Consider the following 22,353-nt stretch of genomic DNA (forward strand, 5'->3'; position numbering starts at 1 on the left):
ATGTCTCTCTGTCTGATGTCTGTCTGATGTCTCTCTGTCTGATGTCTGTCTGATGCCTCTCTGTCTGATGTCTCTCTGATGCCTCTCTGTCTGATGTCTCTCTGTCTGATGTCTCTCTGTCTGATGTCTGTCTGATGTCTCTCTGTCTGATGTCTGTCTGATGCCTCTCTGTCTGATGTCTGTCTGATGCCTCTCTGTCTGATGTCTCTCTGTCTGATGTCTCTCTGTCTGATGTCTCTCTGTCTGATGTCTGTCTGATGCCTCTCTGTCTGATGTCTCTCTGATGCCTCTCTGTCTGATGTCTCTCTGTCTGATGTCTGTCTGATGCCTCTCTGTCTGATGTCTGTCTGATGTCTCTCTGTCTGATGTCTCTCTGTCTGATGTCTGTCTGATGCCTCTCTGTCTGATGCCTCTCTGTCTGATGTCTGTCTGATGCCTCTCTGTCTGATGTCTCTCTGTCTGATGTCTGTCTGATGTCTCTCTGTCTGATGTCTGTCTGATGCCTCTCTGTCTGATGTCTCTCTGATGCCTCTCTGTCTGATGTCTGTCTGATGCCTCTCTGTCTGATGTCTGTCTGATGTCTCTCTGTCTGATGTCTGTCTGATGCCTCTCTGTCTGATGTCTGTCTGATGCCTCTGTCTGATGTCTGTCTGATGCCTCTCTGTCTGATGTCTCTCTGTCTGATGTCTGTCTGATGCCTCTCTGTCTGATGTCTGTCTGATGCCTCTCTGTCTGATGTCTCTCTGTCTGATGTCTCTCTGTCTGATGTCTCTCTGTCTGATGTCTCTCTGTCTGATGTCTGTCTGATGTCTCTCTGTCTGATGTCTGTCTGATGTCTCTCTGATGCCTCTCTGTCTGATGTCTCTCTGTCTGATGTCTCTCTGTCTGATGTCTCTCTGATGCCTCTCTGTCTGATGTCTCTCTGATGCCTCTCTGTCTGATGTCTCTCTGATGCCTCTCTGTCTGATGTCTCTCTGTCTGATGTCTCTCTGATGCCTCTCTGTCTGATGTCTCTCTGATGCCTCTCTGTCTGATGTCTCTCTGATGCCTCTCTGTCTGATGCCTCTCTGTCTGATGTCTCTCTGTCTGATGTCTCTCTGTCTGATGTCTCTCTGATGCCTCTCTGTCTGATGTCTCTCTGATGTCTCTCTGTCTGATGTCTCTCTGATGCCTCTCTGTCTGATTTTTGTCCTACTTTGTTAGTTGTTGGTCTGATGTACCAATCTCAGCATAGAGACAAAACACAGAATACTCCTTCACTCTAGGATGGCTCTCATTTCATTTATTGCTTCATAATGTGAGTCTGTAACTGCGTAAGGGCTACACAAATCAACTTGACTGGACCTCTAGGTTCAAACATTTTTTGTGACTTGTAGCATTGGTCAAACACACACACACACACACACACACACACACACTCACCGTGGTGTGCTCCTGATATAGGTGATGGATGATGACAGTTCTCTGCTGTTGACTTTTGGCTGTTACACAACGTGACGGCTCTCTCATTATCAGCGGAAACGTGGTTGGAACGACACACAGACTCTGGCAGTATGACCACCAGCTTATAGGGGAATACTGAACAATAAGAGCTGTAGCTGTTACCAGGTTACAGAGACACTAGAAATACTCATTTGCTGAAAGAGTTAATCTATGCCCTCAGCCCCACCCCACACACCCACATCCACCCTGTGATGATAGATCTATTGAGTGTCTGTACTGTTACACCTCTGTGACCTTGCTGTGGCTTGTTTCCATAGAAAACTGTCTTCACTGTGACAAAGCACTGCGGGATGCCAGATGGTTAACGTATATAGTGTGTGTGTGCGTGCAGCGTGTGTGTGTGTGTGGCATACACATATGTATGTTTTCCAGATGTGTGTAAACGTTTGATCCACTGAGTCAAGTCTTCCTGTTAATGTAAGCATTTTGTGTAGGACTTCTCGCTAGCAGGCAAGATGGATAAACAGACATATTATTTTAGTTAATTCTGTTACCTTTACTATTTAATTCAGTTTTGATTGAGACTAGAAAGGCCTGAAAAGGCACCACCAAGGCCCTCAGTGTGACTAATTGGCACGTACATAAAAAGGCAAATTGTGTCATTTAGCATCTGCTCGTCACACAGCATCAGCTGCCATGATGACCAATGTTTAAAAACAAACAGAAAACAAACAAAAAAACAAATGGCTGATCCAATTAGAAGCAAACCAACTGATGTGTAACTGCTTCTCGCTGAGCTGTTGAGTAGTGATGGAAGAGACTGATATAACTAAGCCTCAATCTCCTCTCTTCCTTTTTTCCTTCTGTTTGTCCTCCTACCATAGCTATGTGTGTACAGTCAACTCTATCTGTTCCTATCTCCATGGTCGAGGTAGCTTCACTGCACAGCCTGTCACACACACACACACAGGCAGTAACTATGTAGTTCAGAGCCAGGAACTACTGCCTTGCTCTGTGTGTGTGTGTGTGTGTGTGTGTGTGTGTGTGTGTGTGTGTGTGTGTGTGTGTGTGTGTGTGTGTGTGTGTGTGTGCAAACTATGTAGGTGGTGTGTTGTAGTTGTAGTGGTTGCTCTGGCCTTAAAAGGGAATCCCACTCATTTTAAGAAGACACACACACACACACACACACACACACACACACACAGACTGTTCCCCTTTTCTGTGACAGTCCAGTTAATACGAACATGGACGTGAACCAGTTTGCTCTCAATGGCAGAAAGCAGAGAACAACACTACCGACTGTCATGTCCCTTTGAAAAGGACTGATGTTTAGTTTGCCTCAGCTGTTAAAGGCCCAATCCGTCAATACTCACTATTACTGACGCCGGTGGCCGTTGGTGTAACTGCAGGCAGCGTGTGAACGAGCTGACGCGCGGGCACCATACTCGCACGCGCACAAGCAGTTGCCTGGCAACAGCAGAGGTGTTGGTTGCTTTGTAACGTTAACTCATTAAAGTCACTTGAAAACGGCGACCTGGACAATTTATCGGTCAGATCAGCCTCGAGATGCCCAGGAAGGATTCTGGATGAATTAGGGGACGTTATTGTGGCATGTTTGGCCGTGTTTTGGCTTGCGTTGGCTGCGGGGAAGTCGATACTCATGTTAGCACAAGCCAGGAAATAGCCTGCTCCCTCTGTATGTACGGTACCGTGTAATGCCTGGAGTTGACCAAACTGAACAATCAAACAATGTTTCATAAGCATAACAGTAACGTTAGGCATATTTAGGACTGTTAAATTCATTATCCACACAAGACGGTAACGTTATTAGTGGGGCTGGTGGTAATTTCTATAAATGTAAATTAATATTAGTTAGCCGCGATTAGCATCAAGCCAACGTTACTATGTGCAGTCCCACTGCAGCTAACTGCAGTCAGAGCCTGCTGGCTGCGGGACAAGTCAGGAAATAGCCTGCTCCCCCTGTATGTACGGTACCGTGTAATGCCTGGAGTTGACCAAACTGAACAGTCAAACAATGTACCGTAAGCATAACAGACAGTAGGCTAACGTTAGGCATATTTCCGACTGTTAGATTCATTATCAACACAAGACAGTAACGTTATTAGTGGGGCTGGTGGTAATTTCTATAAATATAGCTAAATCTATTAGTTAGCCGCGTATAGCATCAAGCTAACATTATCATAGGCAGATTCACCACCGGAGCTAACTACAGTCAAACAATAATGTTCCATGACCATAAGCATAACGGTAGTAACGTTAGGGTTGCATTACTTCACACAAGACGGTAATGTTAGCAGAGTTTCTGACCAGGTGGTCAGATACTTGTACTACGGAGTGACAGTAAAAATCTTGAATCTTGAAAATCCATTAGCAAGCAGCTAACGTTATCTGGTCAAAACCACATTACAGTAGCTACAAGCAGCAATTTCCCTTCATGAACCGAAAACACAGTCCTGACTCTAGTTTCCCCCCGATGTCGCTCATATTGCTGCTGTCTGGCCAGACGGGCTTCATTAGATAAATATTTATTTATTTATTTAGTGTGGACTTTTTCTGGAGTCTGTGTTGTTGTTTCCTTTTGCTAGCAGCTAGCGATGAACGTAACGTTAAAAGCTACTTTAGCCATTTCCTGTTAGCCGTCGGACAAGAGGCAAAGCTCATGAACGCGAGCAGACGTCACATCCTCTAGCTGTGGCGGGAAATGCTATCCCCTTCGAAACTGAGGTATTTCCATGTATCTTCTGAACGGCTGGTCGGAGAGAAACGCCCCTGGTCGCCATTTTTAAGTTACGTCAAGGCGCATTCACTCATTGCCAATAAAAAACACTTTGTGCACATTTATTTCTCGCCAGAACCGACGGAATGGGCCTTTAAGTTGACACTATATATATATATATATATATATATATATATAATATGTACAGTATGTACATTATGTATGTAGAACGTTACTTCAAGCCTGTGTAGATTCAAGATTCAAGATTTATTAAGTGTCCCAAAAGGGCAATTTGGTTTGCAAAAAGCGTAATACAGAGTACATACATAAAAACAAATAAGACAAATAAAAACATTATAAGAAGAGTCTAGAGCAGCAGTTTAAAGTGCAAATATGACAACTGTAGCAGCGATCTAAAGTGCACAGTAGAGATTTAAGGTGCATAGTAGCAGAAGTGCAGTGTGGTGCGTGACTGCCTTCACTCTCGGCACATTTATATTACAAGAAAGAAAGAGCTACAATGGAAAACCACAGTCCAGGCCAAAGGGCAGAGAAAGTATATAAATATACAGATATACTGTACCGTACCCCTAAGAATAAATAAGGATAAAAGGATAAAATAAATAAAATAACAGCAACAGCAGATGGGGAAACATTACATTTGTACCCCGGTAGCGTTCATCGCTCTGATAGAGACCCGGCACAAAGGAGTTTTTGTATCTGTTCTTTTTAACTATGGGGGCACAAAGGCGGAGCCCGGAAGGAAGCAGCTCATATTCAAACCTCAGAGGGTGGGCATCATCTGATCGGATGGACACAGCTTTTTTCAGCACCTGTTTGTTACAGATCTGGTCCAGGCTTCTGAACTGGGTTCCGGCTATTTTTGAAGCCACCTTCACTATTCTCCCCATGGAGTTCTTGTCTTTGGTACAAAGATTACCATACCAGCAGATGATGGGAAAGGAAATGACAGACTCCACGAAAGCACTATAAAACATTTTCATCAGGGTTTTGTCGACCTGAAATTTGGCCAGCTTCCTAAGGCGCTGTCACTATGTCGACAGACTGACCGTTGACAATACTGCTCTGGGGAACAGGGGGGGAACGTCTAAAATCAATACAAACCTCTTTCGTTTTGGAAATGTTGAGTTGTAAAGAAGCGTTTTCGCACCAAGAAACAAAGTCGTCGATGACTTGGCCGTGTCCTACATCATCATCGTCAAGCAAACTGACGATGACAGAATCGTCAGCATACTTGACGATGAATCTGTTGGCGAAACGGCTGCGACAGTCGTTGGTGTATAGAAGAATATACAAGAAAGCAGATAAAACACAATTGATTGTAAGAATTGATTTAACTCAGTAGAACGTTACTTCACTCAGCTGTGACAAGCCTGTGTAAGAATTGATTTAACTCAGTAGAACGTTACTTCACTCAGCTGGGAATATCTTCAGTATTGCCAAAAGACATTACCTACTATCTTCATCACAGTGTTACTAGAAACATATTATCCTTCCCTCTTCCCCCTCTCTCCACACGTTTTCCCACTCCCCCTCCTCTCCCCTCTCTCTCTCCCTCTCTCAGCACCTGTGTTAGTGGAAGCATACTATACATACCAGACATACCTCAGGTCTCAATGGGCCCGTGTGTGTGTGTGTGTGTGTGTGTGTGTGTGTGTGTGTGTGTGGGTGTGTGTGTGTGTGTGTGTGTGTGTGTGTGTGTGTGTGTGTGTGTGTGTGTGTGTGTGTGTGTGTGTGTGTGTGTGTGTGTGTGTGTGTGTGTGTGTGTGTGTGTGTGTGTGTTACCAACATCTGCTGAGCAAATCCTCTTCCTCTCTGGTTTGTTTTTCAGACTGTATGAGGTTTGCTTTCTTAGATTCATGTGTGCGTCTATCTGTCTGAGCTATATGTCATGTAATGTCAGCTCTCCGCCTTGTTTTCTTGTTGATTTATGGTGGCCTGTTTTATTGAGCCTGAGGCCATCTCATATCTCAGCAGCTTTTGACCACCTTTGGGTTGAGAGTGAGGCTTGTTCTCTCCCCTCAGTGTAGGCTTTGGATAAGACCACCAGTAATAATAATAATAATAATAATAATAATAAACTGTATTTGTATAGCACCTTTCATAACATAAAATGAAGCTCAAAGTGCTTTACAGTAGGACCCAGATAAGAGCAACAGCAACAAATGCTGGTAAAACAACTAGGGATGGGCATTTCTAGCATAAACACTATTCGAAATTCGCTGGCCAAAGTCGACTTTTAATCGAAATTCGAAAATAAAAAAAAATGTAAAAAAAATTAAAAATGTAAAAAAAATAATCTTTTTTTTTTTTTTTTTTTTGTGAGTTAAATGTTGCATTGTCTCCCCTGATTCTAAGTATATAGTCCAGGCAAAGTAGCGTTTTACGACAAACTAATTGTAAAAGAATTTTTTGCAGCTTAGATCATTTCTATGAGGTGTCCAGAACAACATACTAAAAGTCCTAAGAAATCCTAGTTGAGGAAATATGTTTAATTCTCATCAATCCAAGATGTGTGCCAGTAAGGCCAGACAACAATACACCCCAATGGGGCTATTTTTTTCCTTTACTCCTATCAAAATAAAACTTTATACAATGAAAGTATCCATGAAAAGCAACATTTTTTGTATTACAAGTTTCTTTGAAAATGAATTTGAATATGCAAATGAGCTATACACTAATCGAATATAGGCTACCCAAAATATACCCGCATAGGAGTAAAGGAAAAAATGAAGCCTATCACAATCAAACCTCACACAGTGAAAGTATACATGAAAAGGAACTTTTTTGTTTTACAAGTTTCTTGGAAAAATCTATTTTAAATATGCAAATGAGCTCAACACTAGGCCTAATTGTCTTGTCCAATAAGCCATAAAGTCACAAGTAAAACAGGGGCCAAATAACTAACACATTCATGTCTATTCAGTAAGTTAACCTATGCATAAACAAGATAAATTTGAAGTCACTTGCCACACTTACCTGGGTCACTTGCCACAAAAAGACTTATATTGACCTTAAGAATTGATTGCACAATCTTGCCTCCAGTTGCTTTCTAATTTTTTTTTTTTTTTTTGCGAACAAGCCTAACCTAATGACATGACAGAAAGTCAGAATAGCCATCTTAGTCATTAGTAACGTGGTGAGATTACATTTTGGGCTGGTAGATTTACAAATAATTGGTATTGTTGGTAAGATTACGAGATAACAGGCAGAAGTCATTCTTACCAACTAAACGATTCACTCTCACACAGAAGACAGATGAAAAACCAGATAGACACACTTTCCAGACATTCCAGCTCTTTAAATAATTTTGCCAGACACCAAAACTGCTTCTGTTTTTGTAGTAAGCAAGTATTTCAGACCAGGCGGGCCACACATCAGACTTCCACCGTTTGTAAAGTAGCTTTGCAGTGTTATGAGAAGCTAGCAACAGCAATATCTAGGCTAGAAACCCAATCGGAACATTTTAAGTTACCAACTCCTTTCTTCCCCCCCCGATTTTTTTTTATCCCATTTTATCCCCCATTAGTGCTCACTTGATTTCTCAATCCTGGTTGCTACTCCATCCTCTGCCGATCTGGGGAGAGCCGAGACTGGCTCCATGCTTCCTCCGAGACATGGGCAGTCAGCCAACCGCTTCTTTTCACCTGACAGAGGAAGCTTCACCGGTAGGACATAGCACGTGGGAGGTTCACGCTATTCCAACCAGTTCCCCTCCCTCTGAACAGGGCACGGTGGCTCAGTGGTAGAGCTGTCGCCTCACAGTCAGAAGGTCCTGAGTTCGATTCTCGCCTGGGACACTGTGGGCGCTGTGGTTGTGTTCCCCCCCATATCTTCAGTGCCTACTGCCCAGGTGGGGTATCTCGTCGTAAGGGCCTTTCTGTCTGTGTGGAGTTTGCATGTTCTCCCCGTGCTCCCCCAGGGGGTTCCTCCGTATATAACCCCCCCCCACTAAAAACATGCAGAAGATCAGATCGTCATCGTCATCCGACCAGTGACGACAACATCCGAAGTTGGTCCCCGGGCGCTGTACAAGAAAGCGACCACTGCTCCTGGCCTGCCCCCTGGAGGAAAGGACAAGTCTGGATGGGTCAAATGCAGAGGACATATTTCACCGGCCACCATCAGCATGAGTGTGTGTAGTGGCCGCATGCATGTGTTGTGTGACAATAAAGACGGGCTGCCGTTCGTACCCTTAACGACCAGAGGAGGAACCACATTAGCAACCAGGATATTGCATGTTTTTGTGAAGGGGGTTCCAATATGAAGGAAACCCCCGGGAGGCACGGGGAGAACATGCAAACTCCACACAGAAAGGCCCTTTTTGCCAACCCCACCCGGGCGGTGGGCACTCGAGGACATGCGGACGGGCACGCATTCCTTCAGCGTTCACCTCGTCCCAGGTGGGAATCGAACCCAGGACCTTCGAGCTGTGAGGCGATAGTGCTTACCACTGCACCACCGTACCTCCCTACCAACTCGTTTCTAACTAGACATTTCTATCTGGTTAGGCTTGTTCGCAAAAAAAAATAAAAAAAAAATAGAAAGCAACTGGAGGCAAGATTGTGCAATCAATTCTTAAGGTCAATATAAGTCTTTTTGTGGCAAGTGACCCAAGTAAGTGTGGCAAGTGACTTCAAATTTATCTTGTTTATGCATAGGTTAACTTACTGAATAGACATGAATGTGTTAGTTATTTGGCCCCTGTTTTACTTGTGACTTTATGGCTTATTGGACAAGACAATTAGGCCTAGTGTTGAGCTCATTTGCATATTTAAAATAGATTTTTCCAAGAAACTTGTAAAACAAAAAAGTTCCTTTTCATGTATACTTTCACTGTGTGAGGTTTGATTGTGATAGGCTTCATTTTTTCCTTTACTCCTATGCGGGTATATTTTGGGTAGCCTATATTCGATTAGTGTATAGCTCATTTGCATATTCAAATTCATTTTCAAAGAAACTTGTAATACAAAAAATGTTACTTTTCATGGATACTTTCATTGTATAAAGTTTTATTTTGATAGGAGTAAAGGAAAAAAATAGCCCCATTGGGGTGTATTGTTGTCTGGCCTTACTGGCACACATCTTGGATTGATGAGAATTAAACATATTTCCTCAACTAGGATTTCTTAGGACTTTTAGTATGTTGTTCTGGACACCTCATAGAAATGATCTAAGCTGCAAAAAATTCTTTTACAATTAGTTTGTTTTTTGGTTCCAAAATGAGTTACTTTGCCTGGACTAATAGTCGAATCGCTTGGTTTGAGCAAGTAAAACCATTTTTATAAGCATTTTAAGCAAGGTTTATGGAAAAATGAATGGCGGATGAAATCCCATGAAGAGGGAGAGGTTGCTTATAAAAATTGTTTTACTTGCTCAAACCAAGCGATTCGACTATACTTAGAATCAGGGGAGACAATGCAACATTTCACTCACACAAAAAAAAAAAAAAAAAAATTCAATAAACGAATTTCGACTTTCAATAATAAAAGTCGCTTACATTAGAAAGAGAGCTCCGCACATCTCTTTTTCGGGCAGGTGCGTCGGACAGGAACAGAAATGTCCATCAATTATAAAGAAAAAGTCCCGCACACCGTCCAAACTTGCAATTGTAGAGTTTATTCGTGACGTTTCGGTCACAGACCTTTTTCAAACAAACAATAATGTCAGAGAGAAGCTGATGCACACCTTCAATCTCTTAAAGGCAGGTGCGTCGGAGATGCAGTACGTATGAGAGATAAAGAGGAGTCCCGCACACTGTCAATTACTTGCAAAAAAAACTTTTAATTAACACAACGTTTCGGTCTATCGACCTTTTAACCTGATGAAGGTCGATAGACCGAAACGTTGTGTTAATTAAAAGTTTTTTTTGCAAGTAATTGACAGTGTGCGGGACTCCTCTTTATCTCTCAAACAAACAATAATAAAAGTCGACCTTGATAATAACAACGATTATTCGAAAATTCGATGCCCATCCCTAAAAACAACAAGAGGATCCAAAGTAATAACAGTAAAACAGGCATGAGAATAAAAACAGAAACAACGGTAAACAATAAGACAATAAGACAATAAAAACAAGGCACGGATAAAAAATCTATTAAAAGCAAGAGTATAAAAATAGGACTTAAGCTGCTTCTTAAAACTAACTATGGTTTGTGCTTCTCTAATGTGTACAGGTAGCTTATTCCAGACCGTTGGAGCATAGAAGCTGAAAGCTGCTTCAGCAAACTTTTTACCATTAACTTTCAGGATGTTAAGGAGGCCTGCACCAGAGGACCTGAGGGAGCGGCTAGGAGTGTAAACAGACAGACAGTCAGATAGATACGTGGGTGCTAAGCCATGCAGTGCTTTAATAACAAGTAGAAGGATTTTAAAATCGATCCTAAATGTTACCGGAAGCCAGTGCAAGGATGCCAGTACTGGACTAATGTGTTCTCTTAACTTAGTTTTAGTCAAGACCCTGGCAGCAGCATTCTGAACTAGCTGGAGCCTATTGGTTGTTTTTTTAGGTAGGCCAGTAAAGAGTGCATTGCAATAGTCAACACGTGAGAAAACAAATGCATGTGTCAATTTTTTTGCATCTTCCAGAGAAAGATAGGGTCTAACTCTGGAGATGTTCCTTAAATGAAAGAAAGCAATCTTGGTCACATTGTTAATATGTGATTTAAAATTCAGCTCAGCATCAATGATTACACCTAAGTTCTTTACAACATTCTTATTTTGTGAAGCCAGACTTCCCAGTCTACTGGAAATCGCCTCTCTCTGGGCACTAGTTCCAATTATGAGTATTTCCGTTTTGTCTTCATTTAATTTGAGAAACTTGTCCCCCATCCATCATTTAATGGAGGAGAGACAGTTCAGCAAGGGATTGAGAGAATTTGGGTCATCTGGCTCCACAGCCAAGTACAACTGAGTATCATCAGCGTAGAAATGGAAATTCACTTCATGGTCTTTGGTCTTTGGTTTCCGTCACACTCATTTCTGTGTAATGTCAAAGGTTTGGCTTGGTGGGCGGTTTTTCTGGCCTTCAATTTCAATATACTAAACAGGTTTTGTGTGCGTGTTTGTCTGTGTGTGTGTGTGTGTGTGTGTGTCCTCTTTTCTTGTCTGTGTTCTATGCATTGTCTTTGCAGCTGCGTCTGTCTCTTCCTGAGATCTGTGTAGTAGACAAATGTCACAACAACACATGAAATAAACCAATGAAATAAACCTTGTCTCAAATGTGAGAATGTAGAGCGCCCAAACACAATATATGCTGTGCTGAAATGGAAAGATGAGGAAACCAATGGTTTAGCAAAATATAACAATCTTTATTAATAACTTAAGGCACCATCAGCCTTACACACAGGTAAGGGACACAGTCTGCGTTCTAAATCCTCCCTTTTTAATGCCAGCAACATAGGCCGTATAGGCTACTCCCGTGTATGGGCTAATTGCCAAAACCACAGCAAAACCACAGCAAATCCACCCCCTCCAGTTTAGGGCACTGCAAATGAGCACTGCAACTCACACCACAAATCTCACCCCACAAGGGCACACTACCACAAGGGCACACTAATCAGATTGCACTGCAAACGTCATCACTTCACTGCAAACGTATAGGAAGACCCACAAGAATTTCACACGTGATACTTGTACCATGGAGTGACAATAAAAATCTTGAATCTTGAATCTTGAATCTTGAAATCGACAAGAAACCAGCCTCCATTTACATGCTACAATATAGATACAATACAGACTATTTACCAGTGTTGGGCAAGAACTCAGGAAGTGTATTTAGTTACTTATTATTACTTATTATTGATTACTCCTTTAAAAAGTAATAAAATTACTTTTTCATTACTTTGTTTCAAAAGTAATTAGTTACGTTACTCCTTACTTTCGCTACCCCACTTCCGAAACAGTGACGTACAACCTGTTTAGCCAGCTCCTTTTAGAACTGAATCCACTTTATTGGAACAATATTTAACCTTATAGGAGTCAACAGTCAGCCAAACAGCATACTTTTTATTGATGGCATTCTGGCAGTAGTCTGGCATAGCCAGTTCTATCTCCACACTGTGTTTTGTGCCAGTGCTGGAGAAAGTCATGCACTAACTTGAAGTTAATTACATTAGTAACTGTAATATAATGACTTTTTGAACATTCTAATCCCTTACATTACTACTTACTGGGAAAAGTAATAAAATGTAACAAGTTACTGCCCAACACTGCTATGGACACACACACACACACACACACACACACACACACACACACACACACACACACACACACACACACACATCGTAGTAGATCAGTGGTTGTGAGAGGTATTGTCTCAGTCCAGACCTTCACATGTTTTCAATTAGTGGAAGGAATTCTACAAGTGTGTGAACGCTTCAATCCAGGCTCCATCTCTCTCTATGTCTCTCCCTCTTCTCTTCTTCTTCCAGACAGTCCCCCTCTGGTGCAGCGATGAGTCATATTTCTAATAATAATAATAATAATAATGTCTGTATCTTTCTCCCTCCAGCTCTTGGTGTCCTCCCAGCCGTCCTCTCTCTCTGCAGACGACCTGTACCTGGAGGGGCGAACATCGGGCGACTTCCCTGTCGATGATGAAGATGATGAAGACTTTGGCTCAGGCTCTGGGTCAGGAGACTGTAAGGCCCTGTCTTCCTTTTCCCTTCTTACTTTATTACTTTTTGGCTTGTTTGTTATCTTCATAACAGTGTTTTAGATGTCCTACTTGAAAACATGTTTAAAAACAGGTTAGGTGGCAAAATATTTAAGAAGAATGCACACATACAAACTAGAACTATAGTACTTTCATAGTAAATTCTAATTATAACTTTATCATTCTGTATAACAGCTGCCAGCTGTGTGTGTGTGTGTGTGTGTGTGTGTGTGTGTGTGTGTGTGTGTGTGTGTGTGTGTGTGTGTGTGTGTGTGTGTGTGTGTGTGTGTGTGTGTGTGTGTGTGTGTGTGCGCGTGCGTGCGTGGGCATACTGTATTAGTTTGCACATACTGTATGTAGTTTATGCATTTGATCTGGACAACTGCCTTCTACTGTGACACAAAAACTACCGTAGACTTGGAATATTAGAAATAATAAGTCAAACTCTTACACACACACACACACACACACACACGCACACACACACACACACTGTGCCAGCTGTTTGTCCTGAGGTGATGTGCAGTTAGCCTGGTGAGGTTTTATTAGAAGCCAGCAGATGTCAAATCCCCTCTGTGTTTATTATGAATGACTCACCTTTATTCACACTACCAAGAATCTGCTGGAACATTCAGAGCCGGCATGACATGTGGCTAAAATGTGGTTAGGTCAATTCCATAAATTCTATTGCTTTGTGGGAGTTGTTGGACAATCACCATCTGCACATAACGCATTTCACTATGATCATTTGTAAGAGTAAACAGTGGAGCCACAGCAACACATGCACACACACACACACACACACACACACACACACACACAGGGTGGAAGGGAACTGGTTGGAATAGCGTGATCCTCCCACGTGCTACGTCCTGCCGGTGAAGCTCCCCGCTGTCAGGTGAAAAAAGAAGCGGCTGGCAACTGTGCATGTGTCGGAGGAAGCATGCTAGTCTCGGCTCTCCCCGGATTGGCAGAGGGTGGAGCTTTGACCGGGGCAGCAGGGGGAAATTGGCCAAGTACAATTGGGGAGAAAATGGGTGAGAGATCAGAAAAATGAATAAAAGTGCTTGTTGAATGTGACTTTGGAAAAGGTGTATGAACCCTGTTTTCAGTGCTACTACAGTAGCCTAGGTAAACCCAGCCCCCACGTGACCTGCTCTCTCAGTTCCCAGTCACTAGCGTCTAGACTCCGAGCCATTCAAATCGATTTCTGGGGCGATTGAAAGACCCACGCAGACCCGCAGCCAATGAGTGACGGCGTGACTGCCAACATCAGTCCTGCCGTGATCGGCCAATCAGAGAGTGCGTCTTTGTCAATAATGTGTAACAGCTGCAGCGGCTTAGCACTACCTAGCCGTTAGCATTTGGCCTCTCTAAAGCATAGCTCCCGAGCTAGCTACTAGCTATATGGCTAGCTATATGGCTATGCAACTACGTTGAGGAAATCCAAGTGAAAACAGCTGTTAATGTTAATGTGGGAATCATGGTGGAACCGAATAAAAATGTTTTTGTTTGATACTCTATTCTGTTGTATTGTCATGTGAGAATGAAAACAGCTATAGTAATAGTACTTCAAAACAGTGGTTCTCAAAATGTTTCCACATAAGGATCCTTAAACTGAATAATGTGATGCTAGGTCTGTTGATCAAAATAACACCTATATCGAAATCGGATTTTAGCGGACCATACAAGCCGGGGCTTCAGAGCTGATCACCTGGACACATTTTACGGCGAAATTATCTGATAAACTTGTCTGTGCAGCTCTGTGGTGATCAGCTAATGTCTTCATAGCATTGTGATTATGATTTAATGCATTATGGAAGATAAACGCTGGTTTAACATAATTAAAATAATTCCCTACCAAACATGTAAAGTGATGCTTCTGGGCAGTAGACCATTTGGGCATGGTCTCATGTGTATGGTTTATTTAGCCTACTCAATCTCTCCTGAGATTATAACGTTAACCTGTTAGGACGCTGTGAGCTTGTGTATATAAGTCCAGAGAACTTGATGAAAACAAAGTGACAAAATATCCTGGCATCGGGTACACGAAAATTAACGTTATTAAATGCTGTAACATTAACTGTAATTCTCATGTGTATTGTTTATTTAGCCCAACGCACCAATAGTTAGAGAAGGAAACCTCTCTTTGCATTTTATTTTGTATTTTAATAAAAGTACTTGTGATATCTCACGTGGCTTTGATTTATCATTGCAAATTTAGCCCAATTTGTAGAAAATGCAGATGTGAACAGCTAGGTTTAATGACAAATATGGAATATCACCCAAGGAAATACCACGGTTTAATGCCAACAGATAAACCATACAGATTTGTTGTAATTGTGACACAAATAAGGGAGCAGAGACATGGTTTTCAAGTATAACACAATGTACAACTTTTATTCAAAGACAGGATTGAAAAATATAGGTCACTTGTATTCACTTCAGACAAGACAGGACACTACGTTAAAGTCTGAAATTTACCTAGATTTGCTATAAGAATTGACATTTCAGCTTGTCACCTGATGTCATTATTAGGACAGTAGGCCTACAGTAGTAAAGATTTTGAAAATTTTGATTAATCAATCCAAGTCAGAAACAACATGTGCTGTGAGCCTTTTAGAATTCAAAAACCTTACTTCCAACAATTAACTAGCCTGCACTAACTACTGCACAGTAACGTGTACAAATATTGAACGCAACAGTCTCGTTCTGGAGCGAACCCCTCAGCTGAATTCACGTTGGAATATGATATCAAGGCTTGATACATTTGATTGTAGCTACTCATACAGCAGTGTGGAGCTTATCTAGTAGGGGTGGGGGAAAAAATCGATTCACCTAAGTATCGCGATTTTTAATGTCACGATTTTTTGGATCGATCTTTTATTCCAGAATCGATAATCGCAAAAAAAAAAAAAAAAATTTTTTTTTTTTTTTTTTTTTTTGGGTGCTTGCAGTCAGGCCACTCACTGAACAGCAGGCCAGGCGCCGCCTACTGGTTTACTAGTGGTTTTATTACTTTATTAGTTAGTCTGAAGTAATAATTACACTTCAGGGTTAAAGTGGGTGCATCTCATTGTAAAATTGGACTTCAAACGGCCCAAATCTGGCTTCAAACGGCCCAAATTTCACGCGCGTTGGCCCATATCGGCCTGGCCTGCTTGGTATCTAATGCCCGGCCTGAATTATGATCCCAGTCCGCCCCTGTTTTTAACTATATCGCCCAGCCCTACTCATGATATATAATATACAGTCTCTAGTGTATGATTCAACTTTTCCCATGTTCTAATCTAGTGTAAAAAAGCAAACAAACTGAAAAAATAAAATAAAAAAATAAACAAAAATCGCAATAAATCGTAATATCGAATCGCAATAATCGTAGAATCGCAATACTTAAGAATCGCAATATAAATCGAATCGGCACCCAAGAATCGTGATAGTATCGAATCGGGAGATAAGTGAATCGCCACAGCCCTATTATCTAGCTAGGTTGCATCTGGAATATGATATCAAGCCAGTAATGTCAGGTCTCAGTCGCATTCACGCTAACCTCTTAACGTCTAGCTATAGCTAGGTTACATCTGGATTATGTATAATATACAGTATAATACTACGCTCACTAGGTCATGACATTCACATTAACGCCTCCAAAAATCTACTGTAGCTAGCTAGCGTTAAATAGGTTTATCTGTAACCACGCTGAAATGTGAGGGCATTAACGTTAATATTTCTAGCTAGGTCAAACACACCTTAACGTTATGAGTGTGGCCGTTTTTGATTAACATTAAGTCCACGATCAAGTCTAGCATTTCGGTATATTCCTACCTCTTAACATCTAGCTAGCTAGGTTGGATCTGGAATATGATATCAAGGCTTGATACATTTGATTGTAGCTACTCATACAGCAGTGTGGAGCTTATCTAGCTAGGTTGCATCTGGAATATGATATCAAGCCAGTAATGTCAGGTCTCAGTCGCATTCACGCTAACCTCTTAACGTCTAGCTATAGCTAGGTTACATCTGGATTATGTATAATATACAGTATAATACTACGCTCACTAGGTCATGACATTCACATTAACGCCTCCAAAAATCTACTGTAGCTAGCTAGCGTTAAATAGGTTTATCTGTAACCACGCTGAAATGTGAGGGCATTAATGTTAATCTTTCAATTAGGTCAAACACACCTTACCGTTATGACTGCGGCCGTTTTTGATTAACATTAGCGTTAAGTCCATGATCAAATCTAGCATTTCGGTATATTCAGTGTGTGTGTGAAAAGGATGTTAGCATGCTAGCATTATTAGCACAGAATGTATACAGTCCATGGTACAACGTTAGGCCTTCAAGTCCTGAGGCGAACAGCGCCGGAGGATGAAGTCTGCAGACTGGCAAAGGCTCTTGCATTCAGTGTCTGTGGTTTTATTGGCGTTGCTACCAGCGTTGGTTGTTCTGAGCTTGATTCTTCACTCCGTTTCCATTTCTGGAGAGTATTCAATGTTTCCTCTGCTCTTGAAATGAAATTGGAACACGTTTGGCAAATCCGACATGATTTGCTCTCCTGTTGGTGTAGTTTCACACCAACCCTCTCCAGGCGTAGAAATACCCCCTTCTCGAGTGATTTGCAGCTGCCCAACTTGCCTTTAGAACGAAGGTTTCTCTTACACAACCTGCAAAAATCGTTCACATTGGTGCTAGCCATCGCGCTGCTGTTGTGGTCGTTAGCTAGCAGTAGCCTAGTGAATGAAAGTGTAGGTAGCTGGCATGCTAACAACAAAGGTCGCAGAGTGATGACGCCATCTGCTGCACTGCACATGTGCTCTGTGCACTAAGCTGGTTGGATGACGGTTGCGTAATGGAGTGGTCTATCGGGGGGGGCGCAACAACCGCTAGAAATCGATTACCATAGGTGGGATTCCAGACCCTAGTGACTGAGAGCAGGTCTGAGAGCAGGTCATGTGGGGGATGGGTTTACCCAGGCTACTACTACAGTAGGTTTGAGTTGGTGATGATTGGTCCCTCTACCCCTCCAGCTCTCAGTGATGTCCTACAGAGCGAGGTGATAATGACGAAGGTAAACATCTTCCTCAACAACACCTCTGTGGCTGCACCCACCCAAGAAACGTCTCCGAATCAGCCAACCACAATGGCAGACTCTCCTCCCAGCCCACCAACCACAGCAGGGGACAGCCAGGATCCACCAACCACAGTGGAGGATACTGTGACATCACGGTATATTTTCCCTGCGGAGGACAAGGAGACCGAGATGGAGGTAGAATATTGTTTTTCCTTTTACACAAATCATTGTTATCCCGGAGAAGCAATTATGTTTTTGTTTTTTTACAATAATTGTCTCAAAGGTAGAGCATGTTTCATGACCCTGGGAGCAAGCCAAACTACTGATAATGCACACTGGAAAAATGCTAGATTAAAGTTTCCCAAATTGTGTCCATCTTTGTGCTAACCAACCTTTGTCTTATGTCTATATTTCACGCCTCTCCTGTATGATTCAAAGCCCTTCCAAGTACACAAATCCAACATAGGCATTTTTGGTTTGTGACAATGAGAGTTGGCTAGCTGAATGACCGCAGGAATCTACTGACAATTGTCTACTTCTGAACTCTGCAGGACAACAATAAGACTGTGTCCTACACCTCATACTGGGCTGTAAAATAATGTACTTTACAGTACCAGTAACCAGTATTTAAAAAGAGTTTTTGCCTTAAGGCTTACTAGTAAGCCCACTGGTACACTGTTCTATTATATAATATATAGTAAGTACTATAGACTGTGTCTGTTCTATTATAGAATATATAGTAAGTACTATAGAGGGTATGCATGTGATGTCACAGAGGCAGAAGTCACTGTGGGGTCACGCCCACTGAGTCACAGCAAGACTGAGCTTGAATGCACTAATCAGCCTAGATAACTGACACCTGCTGCACAGGGAGGAACTTGACACTCATTTTGACACTCATTCCCGATTGAGGGGGCGTGTTCCAGTGGGTGTGCATACCCTCTATAGACTGTGTCTGTTCTATTATAGAATATATAGTAAGTACTATAGACTGTGTCTGTTCTATTATAGAATATATAGTAAGTACTATAGACTGTGTCTGTTCTATTATAGAATATATAGTAAGTACTATAGACTGTGAATCATGCATTCAGCTAACATGTCTGCTGCTCTGCCAATCTCTGTCTCTCGCTATATATATCTTTCCCAGGAGCCAACATCTGAGTTCATCTCCAGCACCAGTCCCACCTCCACCACCCTCCCCCCCAGTGAAACCACTGCAACCAAACACAATGTAGACATCAGTCTAACCAAAGACGCCAGCGATGGCATTCTGCCTGAAGACAGCTGGGATGACTTGACAGCCAAAGACAGTGGGGTTGAAGTCCTGACCAAAGAGGACAGAGGTGAGAGTATAGCCAAGGGCGGTCGAGGCAGCAGAGTGTATGACGTGGACGAACCTGAAGAGGTGACTTCCGAGAACCTATGGGAGAGAACTGAGGTGCTGGCAGGTATGGATGGAGTTCTTCTTTACTTCACATTGAAATTACCCTGTTTGTCTGCCGTATGAAATTGTCTATTGAAATATGGCCCATACCTGTTTTTATGCCTCGATATATGGCGATAGCCAGGCCGGAGGCATTATGGATCCGGGTTGTCTATCCGTACGTATGTCCGTCCGTACGTACGTCCGTCCGATGTTCGTTAACGTGATATCTGAGGAACGCCTTGACGGAATTTCATCAAACTTGCCTCAAACATCGACTTAGAGGCAAGGATGATCTGATTAGATTTTGGTGGTCAAAGGCCAAGGTCACTGTGACCTCTCGAACGCCATTTTCAAGCTTGTTAACGAGATATCTCAGGAATGCCTTGACGGAATTTCATCAAATTTGCCTCAAACATCGACTTGGACTCAAGGATGAACTGATTAGATTTTGGTGGTCAAACGTCAAAGGCCAAGGTCACTGTGACCTCTCGAACTCCATTTTCAAGCTTGTTAACGCAATATCTCAGGAATGCCTTGACGGAATTTCATCAAATTTGCCTCAAACATAGACTTGGACTCAAGCATGAACTGATTAGATTTTGGTGGTCAAAGGTCAAGGTCACTGTGACCTCTCGAACGCCATTTTCAAGCTTGTTAACGTGGTATCTCAGGAATGCCTTGACGGAGTTTGGTCAAATTTGTCTCAAACATCGACTTGGACTCAAGGATGAACTGATTACATTTTGGTGGTCAAAGTTCAAGGTCACTGTGACCTCACAAACGCCATTCCCAAGTTCGTTTACGCGATATCTCAAGAACGGCTTGATGGAAGTTCTTCTGATTTGGCTCAAATATCGACTTGGACGCAACGATGAACTGATTCCATTTTGGTTATCAAAGGTCAAAGGTCAATGTCACTGTGACCTCTCGAATGCCATTTTCAAGCTTGTTAACGTGATATCTCAGGAATGTCTTGATGGAATTTCTTCGAATTTGCCTCAAACGTCACTTGGACTCAAGGAGGAACTGATTCGATTTTGGTGGTAAAAGTTCAAGGTTACTGTGTCATCACGACCACTCGTTTCATGCTCGTTAATGTGAGATCTCAGGAATGCCTTTACGGAATTTAATCTTATTTGCCTCAAACGTCCACTTGGACTCAAGGATGAACTGATTACATTTTGGTGGTCAAGGTCATTGTGACCTCACACACCCAATTTCCAAGCTCTGTAACGCAACATCTCAGGAGCGCCTTGACGGAATTTCTTCCAATTTGCCTCAAATGGTGATTTGGACTCAAGAATGAACTAATGGCGGAGGCATAAATCCGCGGTGCGGTCGTTCTAGTTTCAGTTATCTTATGTTATAAAAGTTGCATGCAGTTTATTTTCTGTTTATGCCAAGCTCTTCTCAAATATGTGTTGATTTAGATTGCTAAATACAGTACATTCTGAATTTAGACTTTAATAGCTGTTGTGTTAATGAAAGAAAAAAGCTAGATTTTTTTTACATGAAACCCTGACACTTTTTGAAACACAAGAAAATATAATGTCTTTATATTTCCTTATCCCCTTCAGCGGTGATAGCGTGTGGAGTGGTTGGATTCCTCTGTGCCGTTTTCCTCCTCCTCCTCCTCGCCTACCGCATGAAGAAGAAGGATGAAGGTAGCTACGACCTGGGAGAGACCAAAGTTCCCCCGACAGCCTATCAGAAAGCACCTACCAAGGAGTTCTATGCCTGAACTGACCAATAGGGACTTCGGAATGTAATCTGTCACCCGACAATCAGGACTGAGAATGGATCTTTGACAGCTGAAGACTATTCATTCTCCCCTTCCTCTACATAATATTCAGGGTTTGTGAAGAAGAGGACATAAGGAAAAAAACAACAAATTGTGAGCATGTTAAAATGCATTTCTATCATTGCATCCTAAATATTAGGAAAGGAATCTACTTAAACTATTGAGATGCATTCCATTCCTTCTAGATTATGACAGTAATCTACTTCAAAGTATTGATAACATTGTGCTTGTAGACCGACCCCCACCACTTGCCCAAGCTGAAGCACACTGGGCTGGACCTGGTTCTGCATTACAGAAAAACTGTCCCGAGCTACAGCCCGACCGGGCCCAGCTCAGCTCAACAGCGCGAGAAAGGAAACTTCTACATAGAACAGATTTAACAGTGTTTTGAATGCTGTTAGTTGAAACGGTACTAAGTATGGGATTATTGTTATTACAAGGAGCTTCAATAGTTAATATCTTCCCCCTTTATTTGAGGTCAAATTGGCTTTGTTTTGTTAGCAGCTTGTATTGTTACATTTCATTTCATGTATGCTTTCTTTGCTGACTCAAAGATTTTTTTGTTATGTGAGAAATGTTTGCGGTCCAGTGTTGCTAGGAGAGATTTTGATACTCTGCAGGTACATATTTTTGGTTTTCTCGCAAAATGTTGACTCTTGTACAAATGACCAAATATAACTATGCTGTATCTGTGTTTTGGACAATTATCTGTCAAGAGCGTCTCTCTGTGTTCATATCTGTCTTTTTTTTTTTCTTTTTTTTTTACTCAGACGAGAGATTATGTCATTTCAGTTTGTGTCATTATATTCACACACAGTGGTAGCCATTGTAAAACTCCCTCAACCCTGCATCTGTCCAACATTAGTAATGTATTCAGTGGTAGCTAAAGTCGTAAGCCAGTGCAGCAGGGACTTCTACCATGGCTACATCTACTGTAAGTGGAGCCAAGGCTAATGACTATAATTCAAAAGCCTTAGAAGTGACCAATGTTTTCTGACTGAAACCAAAGCACATTCCGTTCAGTTATAATAGCGGGTTTGAATTTAAAGGGGCAGTGACAGCATTGGTCTACAAAGAGTCAGGTCTTATCCAATCAGCAGGGTTGGAGAGGTTAGTTTCAAAATGTAATTCTCTTACAGTACAGACTGCCAGTTACCTCTTTTTACTGAAATGAGCAATGCAACCC

At 42.0% G+C, this 22,353-nt stretch overlaps 1 protein-coding gene across 1 annotated transcript in view; it reads left to right on the forward strand.

Annotated features, from left to right (window-relative positions):
* Positions 1-21,862, forward strand: part of LOC310783529 (uncharacterized protein) — a 24,929-nt gene extending 3,067 nt beyond the window's left edge. Inside the window, exons 2-5 of the mRNA XM_083644412.1 lie at positions 12,717-12,846; positions 17,894-18,132; positions 19,088-19,388; positions 20,944-21,862. Coding sequence (XP_083500538.1) covers positions 12,717-12,846; positions 17,894-18,132; positions 19,088-19,388; positions 20,944-21,107 — 834 coding nt within the window. The 3' untranslated portion in view covers positions 21,108-21,862. The remainder of the gene's footprint in view (positions 1-12,716; positions 12,847-17,893; positions 18,133-19,087; positions 19,389-20,943) is intronic.
* Positions 21,863-22,353: the final 491 nt, after the last annotated feature.

Source organism: Poromitra crassiceps, assembly GCF_964638095.1.
Source record: "Poromitra crassiceps genome assembly, chromosome: 1".
NCBI classification, from domain to species: Eukaryota; Metazoa; Chordata; class Actinopteri; order Beryciformes; family Melamphaidae; genus Poromitra; species Poromitra crassiceps.